This window comes from Mesoplodon densirostris, chromosome 1 (genome assembly GCF_025265405.1).
Source record: "Mesoplodon densirostris isolate mMesDen1 chromosome 1, mMesDen1 primary haplotype, whole genome shotgun sequence".
NCBI lineage: Eukaryota > Metazoa > Chordata > Mammalia > Artiodactyla > Ziphiidae > Mesoplodon > Mesoplodon densirostris.
Genome location: NC_082661.1, coordinates 221,161,888 through 221,179,441, shown reverse-complemented (window position 1 = coordinate 221,179,441; position 17,554 = coordinate 221,161,888). Strand labels below are relative to the sequence as shown.

At 34.7% G+C, this 17,554-nt stretch overlaps 1 protein-coding gene across 4 annotated transcripts in view; it reads left to right on the top strand.

The window, feature by feature from the left end:
* Window positions 1-17,554, top strand: part of DNAJB14 (DnaJ heat shock protein family (Hsp40) member B14) — a 38,057-nt gene that overhangs the window by 10,292 nt on the left and 10,211 nt on the right. The window contains exons 1-5 of one of the 4 annotated variants that reach the window (XM_060115442.1): window positions 7,058-7,111; window positions 7,971-8,091; window positions 12,292-12,437; window positions 15,078-15,263; window positions 16,814-16,908. In XM_060115442.1, coding sequence (XP_059971425.1) covers window positions 8,012-8,091; window positions 12,292-12,437; window positions 15,078-15,263; window positions 16,814-16,908 — 507 coding nt within the window. In that variant the 5' untranslated portion in view covers window positions 7,058-7,111; window positions 7,971-8,011. Of the gene's footprint in view, window positions 1-5,786; window positions 5,959-7,057; window positions 8,092-12,291; window positions 12,438-15,077; window positions 15,264-16,813; window positions 16,909-17,554 lie in introns of those variants that run through there. The other 3 variants (XM_060115443.1, XM_060115441.1, XM_060115444.1) reach the window with 3 other exon arrangements.

The window sequence follows — 17,554 nt, the reverse complement described above, 5'->3', positions numbered from 1 at the left end:
GACCCAATGCTGCCAAAAATAATAATAATAAATAAATAAATAAATCTTTAAAAAAAGAAATATATGTATGTATGAATGCATGTATGTGTGTATGTCACATGTATGTATGTGTATGTATATCTGTGTGTTATATATGTTTGTGGGTATACACATGCCTGTAGTAATTTAATCTATATTAATTTTGCAGTCTGTGCAAAGATTCACACACCTCTGTTTGGAGTCCACAGGGTTCATTCTAACCTGTGTTTTCATATTTGTAATTCCATTTTCTTTGTTTTTTTTAAATTTTATTTTATTTATTTATTTTTGGCTGTGTTGGGTCGTTGCTCCCGCGCATGGGCCCTCTCCAGCTGTGGTGAGTGGGGGCCACTGCTCGCTGTGGCGTGCGTGCCTCTCACTGCAGTGGCCTCTCCTGCTGCAGAGCACGAGCTACAGGCGCACAGGCTTCAGCACTTGTGGTGCACGGGCTCAGTAGTTGTGGCTCGCGGGCTCCAGAGTGCAGGCTCAGTAGTTGTGGTGCATGGGCCTAGCAGCTCTGCGGCATGTGGGATCCTCATGGACCAGGGCTCGAACCCACGTCCCCTGCATAGGCTGGCGGACTCCCAACCACTGTGCCACTAGGGAAGCCCCCTGTAATTCCATTTTCTGAGAGTAAGAAATGTGGCTCCCATTATTATCGATTTGCTTATTTGTTCATTTTTCCCCCTGTATGTAATGAGTTGCATTTTTGATCCCATTGGTGCAGACCTATCAAGCTCAGCCATGCTTTTGGCTATGAGTGCTTCCTTGGTCCCAATAAGTTTCTTTGGTCCAGGCTTCAGCTGCCAAATGAAAATGAAAGGAAGAGAAGACAAATAATCTTTTTTTTTTTACAAGTAAAAGGAAAGACAGAGGAAGCCTACCATTTAAAAAATATTTGAGCCTATCTACAGTGTCAGAGCATATTATTATTACATACTATGTGCTCTCTTTTAATTGTTGTTCAGTTTTAACTCAATGGGTCACTGTACATTTAATGTTCACCATCAGTCCTTATGTCATTGTATGTCTAATTTTGGATTCCTAAAGCCTGTTCTCTAGTAGATTTCTAGGAAGGCCTTGTGGGAACTGTGCTCCCTAAATTCTGGAATGTTGAAAACAGTTCAGCTGTGGTTCTTAATGCTTGAAGTTAGTGAGGGATACAAAATCCTTGGCTCAAATTTTCTTTCTTTGGGTATCTAAATATATATTTCTATTGTTTTATGCAAGTACTACTGATGAGCAAAGTCCGATGACAATCTGATTTTCTTTATAAGAGAATAAGCCATTTGATCTTTTTGACTAGATGCCCAATTAATTTTACTAGAGTATATCTTGATGTTGGTTTTTCTGGGTCAGTATTCTTAGGTACATGATTTGCCCTTTCATTATGTGGTTTCAGATGTTTTTATTTTTATATCAGGAAAGTTTTCTCCAATTGTTATATTGGTTTAATTTCCTGTATTTTTCTTCTTCAGGACTCATTATATGTATGTTGGATCTTCTTTAACTATCTTCAATATTTGCCATTTTCTTTCTTATTTTTTGCCTTTTTCATTTGTTTTAATTAAAAAATTGTCCTTTTTATGTTCTCTTTCATTTACACAGCAGTTCTGTTGTGTTTATTAACTCTTTGTTTCTTCTAGTTTAATTCTTTTTTGAATTGATTTTTCCTTTTCTTTTTTTTTTTGTCTCCTGAGTTTTATCACCTAAGCTATGCGTAGATAATTTTGGGGGTTTTAATTCTAATTTATGTTGTTCTTTTGTATTGTGAATAATTTTTAAAAGTCTTTTCAGCTTGTTTTGAAATAATAGGTTATAGTGTTTACCTATTTTGTTGGCAAGTCTTTGTGGTGTGCTTTCATTGTGTTCAGAGATTTATCCTGTTCTTTTTTTAATGTAACTTTGTATCAGATTTCACTTCTATCATTTTCTTTTATTCTTTTTTTTTTTTTTTTTTTTTTTTTTTTGTGGTACGCGGGCCTCTCACTGTTGTGGCCTCTCCTGTTGTGGAGCACAAGCTCCGGATGCGCAGGCTCAGTGGCCATGGCTCACGGGCCCAGCCGCTCCGCAGCATGTGGGATCTTCCCGGACTGGGGCACGAACCCGTGTCCTCAGCATCAGCAGGCGGACTCTCAACCACTGCACCACCAGAGAAGCCCTCTTTTATTTATTTTTATGTGAAGTTAGTTAGCCTTTCTAAATACACAGAGATCTTCTCCAGTTTCTGTGTAATGTTTGAAAGTATGTCACCTTGCTACATAAGATCTCCTCACTCCTTTCTCCTTCCCCACTTTATCTGGAATTTCGCTTTTCTTTTTTTTTCTATCGCCTCTCGTTTCTTCAGTTTGGATCCTGTTTCCAGCAGTTTCTCCTTGGTGTAGCTTTGTTCTGGAGGAGAGCTTTGACTGATTAGTTTTGAGAGTTGTAGTGACTGGATGCCCTTAAGAGTTTATTGTGAACCCTTTCAATCACATGCTATTGTAGTGAGCAAAACCCATTCCTTTTTATTCACTTTTCTCATTTTCGCCTGCTCTGCTTCATAGAGAGTCCCTGTTGGCTATTTTGCAGTTATTTTGTCCTGTGGACTGGTAAAATGCCCTGTTACTGTCCTCTGCTTTTTCCTGCACAGATGATACTATCCACATAGATCTTGTAACTATTGGTGGCTTGTCCCCACCTTCTTGTATTTTGGGATTTTTTACATGAGGTTTTGATTTTGCTGTCTAATTGCTCTAATTTATGAGATTTAGAATGTAAGCTGCTGTCTTCCCAGAATTTCCACAAAATTTTTCATATTAAAAAGTTGTGAACCACTACCCACTAGACCATGCTGGCTTCTGCTCTCAAGGTTAATGTGATTGCATTAAATATGAACTAAACTATAGTTAAAAATTAACTATATGTTATTCTTATATTGTTAATAACTACTAGATTGGTGTCTAATTAAGAGCCTTTCTGTACCATCTACAGCTAGATTGTTATAAAAACTGAATATCTTATGTCTTTGGTGACCTCTTGAATGCATTAGCTAGGAAAAAGATATGGAAGAAATTTCTCATATGTAAAATATTAAGAATAATTATCGGGAGTTCCCTGGCAGTCTAGTGGTTAGGATTCAGCAGTTTCACTGCTGTGGCCCGGGTTTAGTCCCTTGTCAGGGAACTGAGATCCCACAAGCCATGTGACAATGACAATGCTGGATTTTAAAAATATATATATAACAGCTTTACTGAGATGTAACTCACATACCTTACAATTCATTCAATTAAAGTATACCATTCAGTGGGTTCACGGAGTTGTGCAACCATTACAGCAATTAATTTTAGAACATTTTCTTCATCACAGAAAGAAACCTCATACTCACTACCAATGACTCATTTCTCCCCAATTCTATCCTTCCCTCCCCAGTAACCCTTGGCAACAACTGATCTTTCTGTCTCTGTAGATTGCCTATTCTGTACATTTCATATAAATGGAATCATACAATATGTGGTCTTTTGTGACTGGCTTTTTTCACTTAGCGTGTTTTCAAGGTTCATCCATGTTGTAGCATATATCAATACTTCATTTTTAAAAATTTTTTAAATTTCAGTTGTTTCAACTTTTTCCTATTATGAGCAATACTCTTATGAACATTTGTGAACCAGTTTTTGTGTACATGTATGTTTTCATTTCTCTTGGGTATACACCCAGGGATAGAATTGTTGGGTCAAATAGTAACTATATGTTTAATCTTTTAAAGAACTACCAGATGATTTTTCAAAGTGGACATATCATTTTACATTACCACCAGCAATGTATAAGGGTTCCCATTTTTCCATATCCTTGCCAACACTTGTTATTGTCCATCTTGTTGATGATAGTCATCCTAGTGGATGTAAAGTGGTATCTCATTGTAGTTTTAATTTTCATTTGTCTAGTGGCTATTGTTGTGCAACATTTCATGTACTTATTAATCACTTGTATATCTATGTTGGAGAATGTCTATTCAGATCCTGTACCCATTTTTAATTGAGTTTTTGGTCCTTTTATTACTGAATTGTAAGAATCCTTTATATATTCTAGATATATGTCTCTTTCAGATATATGATTTTGTAAATATTTTTTCACATTCTGTGGATTGTCTTTTTACTTTATTGATGATATTCTTTGAGGGGCAAAAGTTTTCAATTTTGATAAGGTCCAGTTTCTCTGTTTTTTCTTTTGCCACTTAATTTGTCAAATCTAAGAATTTTGGACTAAATCAAAGTCACAAAGATTTACTCCTATAGTTTCTTCTAAGAGTTTTATAGTTTTAGATCTTACATATAGGTGTGTGATCTATTTTGAGCTAATTTGTGTGTATGGTGTGAAGAAGGGGTCCAGATTCATTGTTTTTCATATAGCTCTCCAGTTGTGCCAGCACCATTTGATGACCCACAAAATCTGATATGTAGTATGTTCATTTTTCTTCAATTCTATTTTCTTGTTTATATTATGATTGTTTCTCTGATACATGAGTTTTTCTAGACTCTTCTCCTTTCCAACCCATTTGTGATCTAGTTACATTTTTGTAATTGATTTCTCACTTAAATGCATTTTTCTCAGAGATTGTAGTATATTATAATACTAATTATTTGAGATTTGAAGAGGATAATATTATGGTCTAGTTATAATGTAGTCAAGTTTCATTCCTTGTGTGCCTGTAAAGAATGAATATTCACATTTGTTGGATATAATTACTTTATGTTTCTTAGATCAAACTTGATAAATTAGAAGTTTATGTCATTTGTATCCTTAGTGATTATTTAATTGACCCAGTGTCAGTTGTGGATTAAAAATGCGTTAAAATCTTTTACTGTCAAGGTGGGTTTCTCTGTTTTTTCCTTTTAGTTCTATTGATTTTTTTTTCAATGTTTAGTTTTAACTCATTACGGGAAGTTTCAAGCATACTCAAAAGGAGAGAGAATAGTTTAATCAATCCCTACCACCCTCCCATTTTTAATCATTATGAATATACATGGCTATTCTTATTTCATATATTCTCTCTACCCTTCTTCTGTGCCTCTCCAGTATTTTATAGGAGATCCCAGACATATACTGTTGCTTTATAGACTCAGTTTAGATTTACTCACACATTACCACAGTGTTTGCTCCACAGTATTTGGACCTCATCATGACCATTCCCTTTTACATCTCAGCCTGTCTGCAAGCATTTTCCTTTTGTTCAAAATATGTATTTTAAGTATCTTCTAGTGAAATCTTAGTGGTAAATTTTCTCAGTTTTCGTTTGTTTGAAAATATTTTTATTTTATTCTTATCTAATTTTCAGAAAATTAGTACAGAACTCAAGTTGACAGTTATTCTCCCTAAGTATTTTGAAGATATTACTCACTTAGCTGCCATTGTTGCTGCTGAGAAATAAATAGGAAGTCTAATTTCTGTTTCTTTTTAGGTAATCTCATTGGCTACTTTAAGGACTATCTTTTTCTTTGGTATTCTGCAGTTTCACCATGATGTGACAAATAAAAGTATGTCATAAGTTATTGGATGATAGTAATTTTGAGTTACTAACATTAAACTTCTTAATATTCTACTTCTAAATGGTGATCAGTAGTCTGTCAACAGCTAAGTACATAAGAGAATGCTTGCTATTTATTTTAAAAGACCCTATGGTGTATCTTTCTGAAGTACACAATTTGTCAGCTTTATAACTTTTTTCTCAAGACCATGTGTATGTACCTTGATGTAAACAGAGATAGTATGCTTTCTGTATCTTTCCACAGCGCTATTGGAAATAATTATGAAAAATGGGAGCACTGCTGGAAATAGCCCTCATTGCCGAAAACCGTCAGGTAGTGGTGATCAAAGCAAGCCTAACTGCACAAAGGACAGCTCCTCTGGTAGTGGTGAAAGTGGAAAAGGCTACACCAAAGACCAAGTAGATGGAGTTCTCAGGTAGGAATAAATAACTTATATGTCAATTATAACTGATACTAATATAAGTTTAATGTCGTAACACCTAAAAAATGGGTTTGGGTTATAATTCAGTAGAAGAACAGATATTGAGGAATTGAACTCTGGGTGTCTTATGCTTTATATTCTTTATAAAATCAGTCTGTAAATTACCAACTCTATGGAAGTTTCCATCTTTTAAAGTAACTATAAGCCACAAAGCTACTTACAGAAAGAAATTTTTTGAGGCAAATTGTTTCAATTTTTGACACAGTACAGTGTTTAGATAACAATATAGAAAGAGGATAAAGAATTGTTTTGTCATATATATATATATATATATATATATATATATATATATATATATGAAAACAGGAGAATTTCATATGAGAAGGAAATTGAGGGCAAATTGCAACAGCATTTTCAATTTCCTACTTATATTAATGAAGGATAGTTTTTTTTGTATTTATATTCTTTCTTTAAGTCTCTCTTTATACATATGCAAACACTATAACGTCCTCTCCTTTTAATATTTTTCTTACTCTGATCATTCTGTCTCAGTGTTTTGGTTTTACTTCATGATACACTTCTACTTAAAGCAGAAGAATTAGGTAGAATTGGAAAATTATGAGCTGGATTTTGGAGATTGACTTTATTAATTTTATAATTAAGAAAAGATTTTCTGGAAAGAAAATGAACTTCTGAGTATGAAACACTAGAGAAAATACTGTTATGGTTTCCTGCTATAGCTTAAGGAAACTATTGATATTGTACTGAAATTGCTGTCTAAGGAAACTAAAGTATAAGGATGAAGGACTCTGAACAGTGATTAATCAGATAATTCAACATAGAAAGTGAATAATACAGTGAACTAGCTTAAGTGAAAAGTAGGTAAAGCTAGTTTTCTTTCTCCTTTACCCTTTCTTATCTATTTCTCTTTTAATCTTATTTTCTTTCTTTTTTCACCCTTTCTTTCCCCATTCTTATTTTTAGTTAATTCTTTTTTACTCACCATAATTTGGAATTGAAGTTATTTTTAAATCAAGTATCAATGTATTTATATTTTGCTTTTCTTCATATATATTCAGATGCTGAAGCTTGAATGTAACATTTTATCTGTGTGACCACAATAAGAAACAAAGACTCCATAATCATGGTAAAGGGTATTTGGTTAGCCTGAATGGTAGTGAAGTACTTTGAGAATTATAAATAATCTTGCTAATGACTTTTATAACTGTAGTATTATATCAGAGAGACTTGCTTTTGAATTTCTTTAAGAAAAACCTTTAATTAAACAGTGTGCTGAATTGTGTTTCAGGAAACGACATCTCTCCAAAAACAAATTTTATTTTCTTGTAGAAATTACTTTTTACTGGGAGAACTTGTTCTCAGTAAAAGACCTAAATAGAGTGAATTGTGTGAAAGATGAAAGATGATTGTGGGTGCAGATCCCCTTTGTATATGGCCAGAATTGGACAGATGGAAATAAAATGTTGAGGGAGTTCCTGTCTTTTGGGTCTGTGTTCTCTATGAAATTGGAGATGAAGTTATCCTCTGAGAGTTAGAAGAAAAGCGATGAGATTGAAAGCTTGAGAAGAGTGGTAAAGGTATAGAGTATTTGCAGAGGGGAAAGGCAGATGGAATGGGGGGATTGCCAGCTAGCACTGTGGACCCAGCCAAGTTTGAGACTGAATTTTTATGGAGTACAAGTATTAGCTTAGTAGTATACCTGTATTAGAGATTGTTTATCTTATCAATAATTTTAGCATACCTTTTTTAAATTAAATAAATGAAGTTTTGTCCTTTGGGGATAAATATGATCAGAACATTCTTTAATAGAACCCCTAAGTTATTCAAAGTATTTCACTTGGTACCTTATACTGTATAAGAGTTGCTTAGCTAATCATGTAACACTCGTTATATTACCCTTTATAAGTGTCGCTTTAGTGAGGTAACAGATCACCAGCAAACACTTACATGCTGTATGTTTTTGTTTTTGTTCTACCTATACGCAGGGGATTTTTCTGAAGAAAGCCATGTTATCTTGTTGGTTAGCATGATTATGCAAACAAGTTGCTCAGTGACAATTTGGCTCAATGGGAGAAGCCATGCAATAATACTGCATCCATTGCATAAGTAAGAGCTAGCTTACAGTAAGACTGAAGAAAAAGTGTGTAACTTTGTAAAAACTCATATTCTGTGAAACTAAGCACTGTATGTTGTCTTTGCGTTGAAATATATTGAAAAATTACAGAGCAAAAGGTGTCCTGGATCTAATTTAAAGAGACTTTTAATATCTCATAGAAAAAAAGCCCATCTTTTATTTTAAAAATTTACAAGATCAGTGAGAAATCATTAACTGGCCATCATTATATTTATCAATTAGGAACACTTCTGTATAACTGTTAAAATTATTTGAATTATGGGGATTTCATTAGGATTGGACTTAAGCTGTAGTTCTTTAAATGAAAACAAAATAAACCATTTTGCTAAATTTATAACATAAATAATCCTTTGTCTCAGGAGTAAAGAATTATTTTCCTAAACATCAATTAAATTTGAAGTTTATTTAAAAATCATCTATAATATATGAAAAAAAGAATAGAAAGAGACCCCCTCCTTCCACGGCCAGAATGCTTTCTCACACATAAAGGAAGACATAAAAGTTGAGCCATGCATACATCTCCCCTGTTGAGCTCCCAGACATATCTTTCTGGCCTTTTTGCACAATATTTTCTTCCAGGGCAGGTAATAGATTACCTCTTTTTTCTTTTCTTTTTTCTTTCTTCCTTTCTTCCTTTCTTCCTTCCTTCCTTCCTTCCTTCTTTTTTTATTCTTTGGTGAGGATGGTGAAGAAGGTTTGAATCTTTCAGTAAGGAGCGAACTATAAAAAAATGTGACAAATGCAGTTAGTTGGTAAAAAGGAGTATAATGAACAATATATAGAATAAAATTAATTTGTGAATGGTAATTTCTCATGTAGGTGTGAAAAATTAAGTAAATGAGTATATTTGTAGCATTACTTGAGATATGTAGTCTACAGCTTGTCCATTGGTGATGTTGACTTTATACCTCTCTGCTAGCTTCTCAAAGAATTTCTTCTCTAATATATGATGAAAAATTCAGGGCAAGCAAGCTATGGTAGAGCTAGATACGGCTAAGAGTTAGTGAAATAATTGTTTTTCCTACCTTTTTTCTCTTTGTGACAGTACTTAGCTTTATGACCCATCTCTAGAAGACTGTGAATTCCAACCTAATTTCCCTATACTATCCAGCAGCCCTTTCCTAGACTGCCTTTTTCTATTGCCTAGCCTTTTGTGCTCAGGAAATAATCAACAAAATAATTGTATAGCATTAATCTGGTACATAAGGAAACATCTTACGCATTCAAAGCAAGTAGTAATGACTTTAGGATTGTTCAGTGTTTTGTTTATCACTGCCTTTTGTCTTTTGTGTTCAGATAGTGTCTGTCGTATTTTTAGCTCTGGTCCTTGTCCCACAGTCTTCTATTCCAAATTGATTTTTTGGTGCCAACTATATTTTTCTTACAGAACTTACTATCTTTGGTCCAAAAATGACTTTTAGATCTTCACCATTTCTGCCCTCAAATTGTACTAGCCATCCATCCATTCAACACATATGGTGAACAAGACACAGTCCCTGCCTTCAAGGGGCCTAATAGTCTGGAAAAGTAGTCAAACATGTAAACTGATAGCTGTGGTACCTTTAAGATAATTGCTGGGATAGGGCTAAGTTCAGAGAGCATTGGGAGAGCTTTGGAAGAATATAAGAGGCTAACCAAACTTAGTCTTGAGGAATCTGAGTTCTTGAGAAAAGGAAGAGCTCAGCTGAGGTCTGAAGACGTAGAAACTAACTAAACAAGAAGAGAGGCAGAGAAGGCATGTTTGGAGCACCAAAACCAACAGAGAATGTGTTTAAACACTGATTAGAAGAGCAAATAGAAGGAAGTGGATGGTTGGTCTGGAGTCTGAATGGGCTCCTTTTCTTCTTTATTCTGATTCTGAGACAGCAGGATTTTCAAGTCAGACAAACTGAGGATTGAATCTTCACTTGTGAGGCCTTTCCTAATCGCCCTGTTTAAAATAGCAGGCCTCTCTTTCCAGTCACTCTTTCCCTTTGCCACTTCATTTTTCTCGAAATATATATCACCATGTGATGTCATATGATGTACTTCGTATTTTACTTCTATATTTGTTAATTGCTTGTCTCTCTCCCAATTGTAAATTTAATGTGAGGAGGGATTTTTGGACTGCTTTATTTACCACTATAGTGTCTGAAACAGCATCTAACAGAAAGTGGATATTCAGTAAATTTTTGTTGAAGAAATAAATTTTGGTTTCCATCTGTTACTTGGTTATATGACTTTTGGCAATTTACGTAACCACTCGAAGCCTTGATTTCCTCATTGGTTAAATAGGAATAATATCTACCTAATGAGGAGTAAATGAGATAATTTGTGTAAAATAATCAGCATAATAAGATTCTACAATTCTTTACGTGAAATTTTTGTGGATCAGATGTAGTTTGGAACTCGAGATCTTCATATTTTCGAAAAGTAATAAGGAGCATATGTTATAGATTACATAATGTCTTAGCAGGGTCTGGTAAGCAGTCCTAACCTAATAGTGCCATTTCTGCAGCAAAAGGTACAAATATCACACTTGAATGTGATAAATGAAGACTCTGTAGCAGCTTCACATCAGTTCAGTTTTGCCTTTGAAATTTTGCCTCTGAAAGTTTCCAGGTCAGGTTTTTGCAGTCAAGTTAGTTATAGAGTACCTTCCATTTTTCAGAGCTTTATGGATGTTGGAACATGGATATGGGGCTGTGGATGTGTGCCTGACACACAGTAGGTGTTCTCTACATGTCGTTCTTCCCTGTTTTTCTATCACATAGTTTCTTAACATATCTAGGAAAATGAGTCTCTACAAAGGCAGTGATCGTTCTCTGTTTTGTTCTCTAATAGATCTCAAGTCCCCGGGGACGTAGTTCGTGCTCAATAAATATTATTGACTAAATAAAGGAAATGTCATGTTTATGAAATAAAATTGACTTGTGTTCATATTTATTCAGTATCTAAAGTAGAAAAATCTAATTTTAATTATTATTACTCTGAAGAAGACTGCCTAACAGATTTTTGTTGTGATTATTAAAAAATTCTATAATATTTTCAGTGTGTTCTTTTTTTCCCCTTGTTCATGTAACAAATGATGAATGCTTTCATTATGAAAGGAGAGCTAAGGTTCATTTATTCCATAAATATTTACTGAGAACCCATCATGTACCAAGCACTGTGATGGCTAATAGGTTTAGTAGCGAAATAAGATCAACCTTGTCTCTTTTCTCTGAAAATTTCAAGTCAGCCTTTGCAGTTCTTTAGCTGTCAGGGAACAATTGTGCCTCAGATCCTTTTACTTCTTACTACTTCTGTCATCAGGGCGCTCATACATGGAACACATTTAAAGTTATATAGTACTCAGCAAAAAATATTTAAAATGTAGCTGTATTTTAGTGAAGGAAAATTTTTAGGTCATGGGACAATGTTAGCATACAAAAGGATTAGTATTCTCTGCTCCATTCAGATTATTTCTTTTCCTAACATGCTTCAAAGACTCTGGGCTTAAATGTTGCATATTTAGGGTTATAAACATGTAAGTAATCTTTAAGAGTATGTTCATCATAATGAAAATCAGATGTAACAAATATTTTTGAGTCCATGATGTATTTTATTATGAGATTTTATCTTTCATAGAGAGTGACACAAATGAATTCTCTTTAGCATTGCCTAGCTGAATTAACTTGCCTTGTCATTGAAGCCATAGGGTACTGTAATTGTCTACATGCACTAAACTGTTGCTTTGATATTTGGTTAAGTTACATTATGCAACAATAAAACTCTTGGAATGCAATGCACATTAATCTTTAGCTGTGACATACTTGCAAGGAGTTTTGGAATTTATTTATGCACTTAAGAGTACTATAAAATTGTTCTCACTCATTTTAGTTACAGTGTGTGCTCTGCACTTCATCCACATTTGTTATGAGCTTTGCTTTACTTCTCTGTAGTTGTGATAAATTGCACCAAGGACATTCTTATGATCAATTCTTCTTAGATTGGGAGAGGTTGGAAAAATGGTCTGTGATTGAAAAAGAGAATGGAGCAATAACCCTTAACGGATAAACTATAACTTGATGTCGAGAAAACAGTCCACAGACAATTCTTTATACTATTCTAATAAATAAAAAAAATAGAGGTATTACTCGAAGCTCTTCCTTGAAGTTTACTTACAATGTAACACATTCTCTTGTTCACAGCATAAACAAATGTAAAAATTACTATGAAGTACTTGGAGTTACCAAAGATGCTGGTGATGAAGATTTGAAAAAAGCTTATAGAAAGCTTGCTTTGAAGTTTCATCCAGACAAAAACCATGCACCTGGAGCAACAGATGCTTTTAAAAGTAAAGTAAACCTTTTAAAGCAATTTTCTAAGCCCTTTTCAGAGTCCACTTTACAGTGTTTTAGAATATTAAATTCTGCCTTTAGACGGGTGCATATAGAGGCCAGCATAAGCAAGCCTCCTCAAAATCCTTTAAAACTTCACTATTAACTTGTTATACCAAGAGCCAAACATATGCTGTTTGGCTTCACAAAAGCAACATGTCAGTTTTGGCAAAGTTCTAAGTAACTTTTCTAGATACCCGTGCACGCCTTCTAGTTTACTACACACAAGTAGTGTGATGATTATGCATGAGTTTCTAGCATGTTACCAGCTGGTTCTAAAATAACTAAAAGCAATATATTTTTTATGAGTTTTTAAGATATTAGAGACTGTCTAGAATTGGGAAATTACTTGGAATCACTATTTGTCCAGTATTCTTCTATTTCTGTTAACTCTGGCCAGTTTTTGCATTTTTCATATGTAGTTCTAACTACTGTGATTTTTTTTTTCAAGAATGTTTCTTTTCTCTTGGCTAATATTTTCTTTATTTTCTTTCTTATTATTTCAGTTTTTTTGCCAATTTAGTAAATAAGTGTGAGACAACTGATTTTATAATTTATGTTTATTACAATTTATTCATAATAGTTAACTTCTGATTCATAGGAAAATGCTTAAATTTGCGATTATTTGTTCTTGTGAATTTGGCATTCATAAAGCCAATGTATGATGTTTACAGTGAAATGCTGGGGTCTTGGAATAACAGGAAGGAGATAATCATTTAAAATTTTCCTAAAAGATAGATGACTCAATTGTCATTCATAAAAGTACTGTTAAAATTGTTTGCAAAACAGTTTCATTTTTTAAAAGAAGTTGGCAAGTAAAATACATTTGGGGATTATTAATATTTTCCAGTAAAAGCAGCTGCCAAAGTGGTGCTGGTGAAAGTAGACTATCTCTGTGACAGTGAGAGCCTTCTCTGTCTCTTTAGATTAAAAGTGGTGTGTTGAAAGCATAGGAAAATCTGCTTTACTCAAAAACACTAACTTTAGCACATATTCCTCCCCAGAGCTAAAAACCTTTTTTCACTTTCTGAATTAAAATCATTTAATTTAAAATTTTTTGTGTTTTTAAGATGTCTAAACACATTTGGCAGTGAGTTATTTGCATGTTTGTGATCTGTTAGATGATTTCAGTATTCTTCAATAATGTTAAGGACATTTAACTGCTTCTTTCTCCCATTTCTGTATTGAAGTCATGTTAGCATTATTGGTCTTAGAATAACAGTAAGTGAACCTACCAATATTTTTACAGCCTGTGTTGTGTTTTGAAGAGGTGAGCAACATATATGTCACCCCACACAAACACTTAGAGGAGTTTAACAAAGGTGATTGTTCTTTGGTGTGGTACATTTCAGAGTCTAATGCTACACTTTGCAAAACTAGAAACGTAATATTTATCAACATGCTTGGTGGTGATTCATCTCTAGAGGAAAGGTGCACATTATTCAATACATAGGGGGTTATTTGTAAATCAGAATGCCAATTTATTAACTCCAAAGAGGATCATAATAGGGCGGTGGTTGATGAACCCATATTTCATTGAGTGGAAACTACATAGAAAACCAAGATTGTTGGGACTTCCCTGGCAGTCCAGTGGTTAAGGCTCCATGCTTCCACTGCAGGGGGCCCAGGTTCGATCCCTGGTCTGTGAATTCCACATGCCGCGTGGCATGGCTAAAAAAATAAAGAAAAGAAAACCCAGATTGTAAGCCAGAGATGCTTGGTGAGCAAAGGTAGTTAATTAGAAAATATTGCTGGGCCTCCCTGGTGGCGCAAGTGGTTGAGAGTCCGCCTGCCGATGCAGGGGATACGGGTTCGTGCCCCGGTCTGGGAGGATCCCATATGCCGCGGAGCGGCTGGGCCCGTGAGCCATGGCCGCTGAGCCTGCGCGTCCGGAGCCTGTGCTCCGCGACGGGGGAGGCCACAACAGTGAGAGGCCCGCATACCGCAAAAAAAAAAAAAAAGAAAATATTGCTGCTAGTGTGTCAGCACGCAGAAATGGCAGGTTTCATTCATTCAACACATAGGACCTTTTCATTACCTTCTGAATCGTCTTATTTTATTTTTAACCATTTGATCTAAATTTACGTGTTTGGGATACCAAGCTGTTTATTCTAAGTAAAGACTATAGTTTTTTGTTTATATGAGAGGTAAGTATAGATTTATTGCTCTGTAATTGCCAAAATACTTTTTACAGAAGATGGAAACCACTTGTTTTTTATATCTTTCAAGAATAGAAAAAGAGGAGATAATTGGTTAAGGAATTAAATTAGATAGAAGAGAGATTTTCATTTGTGTGTTTTGTAAAACTTTAAAAATAAAAGTTTTCTATCAAAGAGAGTAGACTAGGGGCTTCCCTGATGGTGCAGTGGTTGAGAGTCCGCCTGTCGATGCAGGGGACACGGGTTCGTGCCCCGGTCCGGGAAGATCCCACATGCCGCGGAGTGGCTGGGCCCGTGAGCCATGGCCGCGGAGCCTGCACGTCCGGAGCCTGTGCTCCGCAGCGGGAGAGGCCACAGCAGTGAGAGGCCCACGTACCACAAAAAACCAAAAAAAAACAAACAACTTTGCTTATCAACTTTTGCTCGTTACTTTTTCAGAGATTGGAAACGCTTATGCGGTTTTAAGCAATCCAGAAAAACGAAAGCAGTATGACCTCACAGGCAATGAAGAACAAGCATGTAATCAGCAGAACAATGGTAGATTTAATTTCCATAGAGGTTGTGAAGCTGATATAACTCCAGAAGACTTGTTTAACATATTCTTTGGTGGTGGATTTCCTTCAGGTATTTTAATGTTAGTTATAAATATTTGTACTTTATGAAGCTAGAGATCGTCACCTCCGGTTAGGCTATTTAGAGATTTATGTACCTTCTCCCTGACATTTTCTTATAGTATTATGATCCTGTGATGGTTTTTCATGAAGACAGAAGAAAATTGTTAGACTTATTACCTTTATTGTAAGTCTGTCTTTTTCCTAGAACATACTTTATTTTTAAAAAGATGTTGTGTATTTTACATAGAGCTGAAGAAAGGATCTGTAAGTAGGAAATCCAGTGGCAATGCATTAATTAAGTGCCAATACAATTGTAGGGAGTAACCTGTACCTTGAAGGACTATTTGACATTGGTTCTTTGAAGATCTTTGTAGATTTCATTAATAATATTGTAGATTGTTAATATGGGTGTATGTGGAGGTACTGTCCATTGAAATGTCTGAATCATAAGTTACATATAAAGTAAGTGGGTTTTAAAAAATTACATTAAGATAGAAATAATTTCTTGAACTAGGCTATCAAAGTAAAATACTGTAGAAGTACTACTAAATGAATAGATTTTTAGTACCAGCATAAGTAGTACTGTGTTTTACTTACATTTACTGTAAGTTGCTTGTGTGGAAATTAATTTTCTTTAAGAGTAGCTCCTCTAAGATGTTTAAAATTATAGCTCCAGTCTTGTTTACAGCAGTAACGAAAGGTGCTAAGTTAAACATCCCATTCAAAATTAGGATAGTCTTTATGAATGTAGCAATATAATTTGGCCTGGTAGTCCTGTCTGAATATTATTGAGAAAGATTGTGATCATTGATAAGGCATTTTGTAAAGCATCCTTGAAAGAAAGAGGATGTGTAAATACAAATTAATGACTGAAAATATAACTTGCATTTTGATGTACTAGGATACATAATTACCTCTCACAAAAAAATTATTCAGACTAATAATTTTGACTAAAAATATGCTGGGAACAATTAGAAATCTTTCAGACAATAGTGAATTTTTCTGATAGTTGATTTGCAGTTCTTTTGCTTATTATAACATAGTTTACTTTATCAGTGATAGCCATTTCTGGTTGGTCACCTTTTTTGAAAACAACTTGAATGTCCATCAACAAGAAAATGTTTGAAAATTGTGGTCCACCTGTACCATAGTATATTATACAGCTGTTTTCTAAAAAATGAATTAGAGTACGAGTTTTTGATTTCTAAAAGTACATGAGATTCATTGAGAAATGCAGAAAGCAGAGTTTCAGATTAATGATCCAAGGTTTGTAAAATCAACCAACCACAGCAAAAGTCCTCTCTGTATGCAGTATTAGGGAGGACCTCTCGTTCAAGTTTTCATCAAGAAAGAGCTTCTCCTTACTCTAAGGGAAGCAAAGAAGAATCATTCCTGGTTTTGTCTACCCTTCACTCATAAGAGGAGAGGGCAATAAGCATTCATTACTCAAACACGCATTGTTTTAGTAATTAAAAATAAATAAATAAAAATATAAAGGAAAATATGATTTTTCTGATGATAATTGTTCTCCCTAATTTAACCTTGCTTTTAATTTTCTAGGTAGTGTACATTCATTTTCAAATGGACGAGCTGGCTATAGCAGTCAACATCAGCATCAACATAGTGGACATGAAAGAGAAGAAGAAAGAGGAGATGTATGTTTATGATATGATTAGAAATCAGAAAATGGCAAATTTCAGCTCAGGAAAAGCATAGAGTTGTCTGAAAATAGGGCAAGTTGTTTTAAAAGGCAGTAATGCGTTTTCTTTTACCAGAGGTGTTCAATAGAGACTCGAGAATCCCTTAGGGATATTGGGGGAGCAGGGTTAGAAGTCAAGGTGACAGGTGGTTGGGCAATATGACACCTTCACATTTGATATTCTGTGATTCTAATGAAGGTAAACTTGCAGTGTGCATGTTCTGAACGTAAATTCTTATTGTTGGTTCTAAATAATTTAGAATTAATACTGAAAAATTTAAATTCGAAGTAACTTGCCTTATTCTAATGCAGTTATACCTAATTGCATATAGCTGTTAAATTACGTGAAGGAGAAAGGTAAATGGAAAGAGCACTGGACCAGAAATTAAAAGGTCTGGTCCCCAGCTGTGCCGCTCTCATCAGTGTCCATGTTCCACCCTCAAATCCATGGTAAAAATCGTTTTGCAACCTGCTGCATATTGACAGAGTCTCTGTGTATGAAGAAAAAGAGGGAGACAGAGAACTTCCTCATCTGTAAAATGAGATCAGGTTATACCAGTGTTTTCCAATTCAGGGTCAGGGTCTCTAGGTGAAGCACCTAA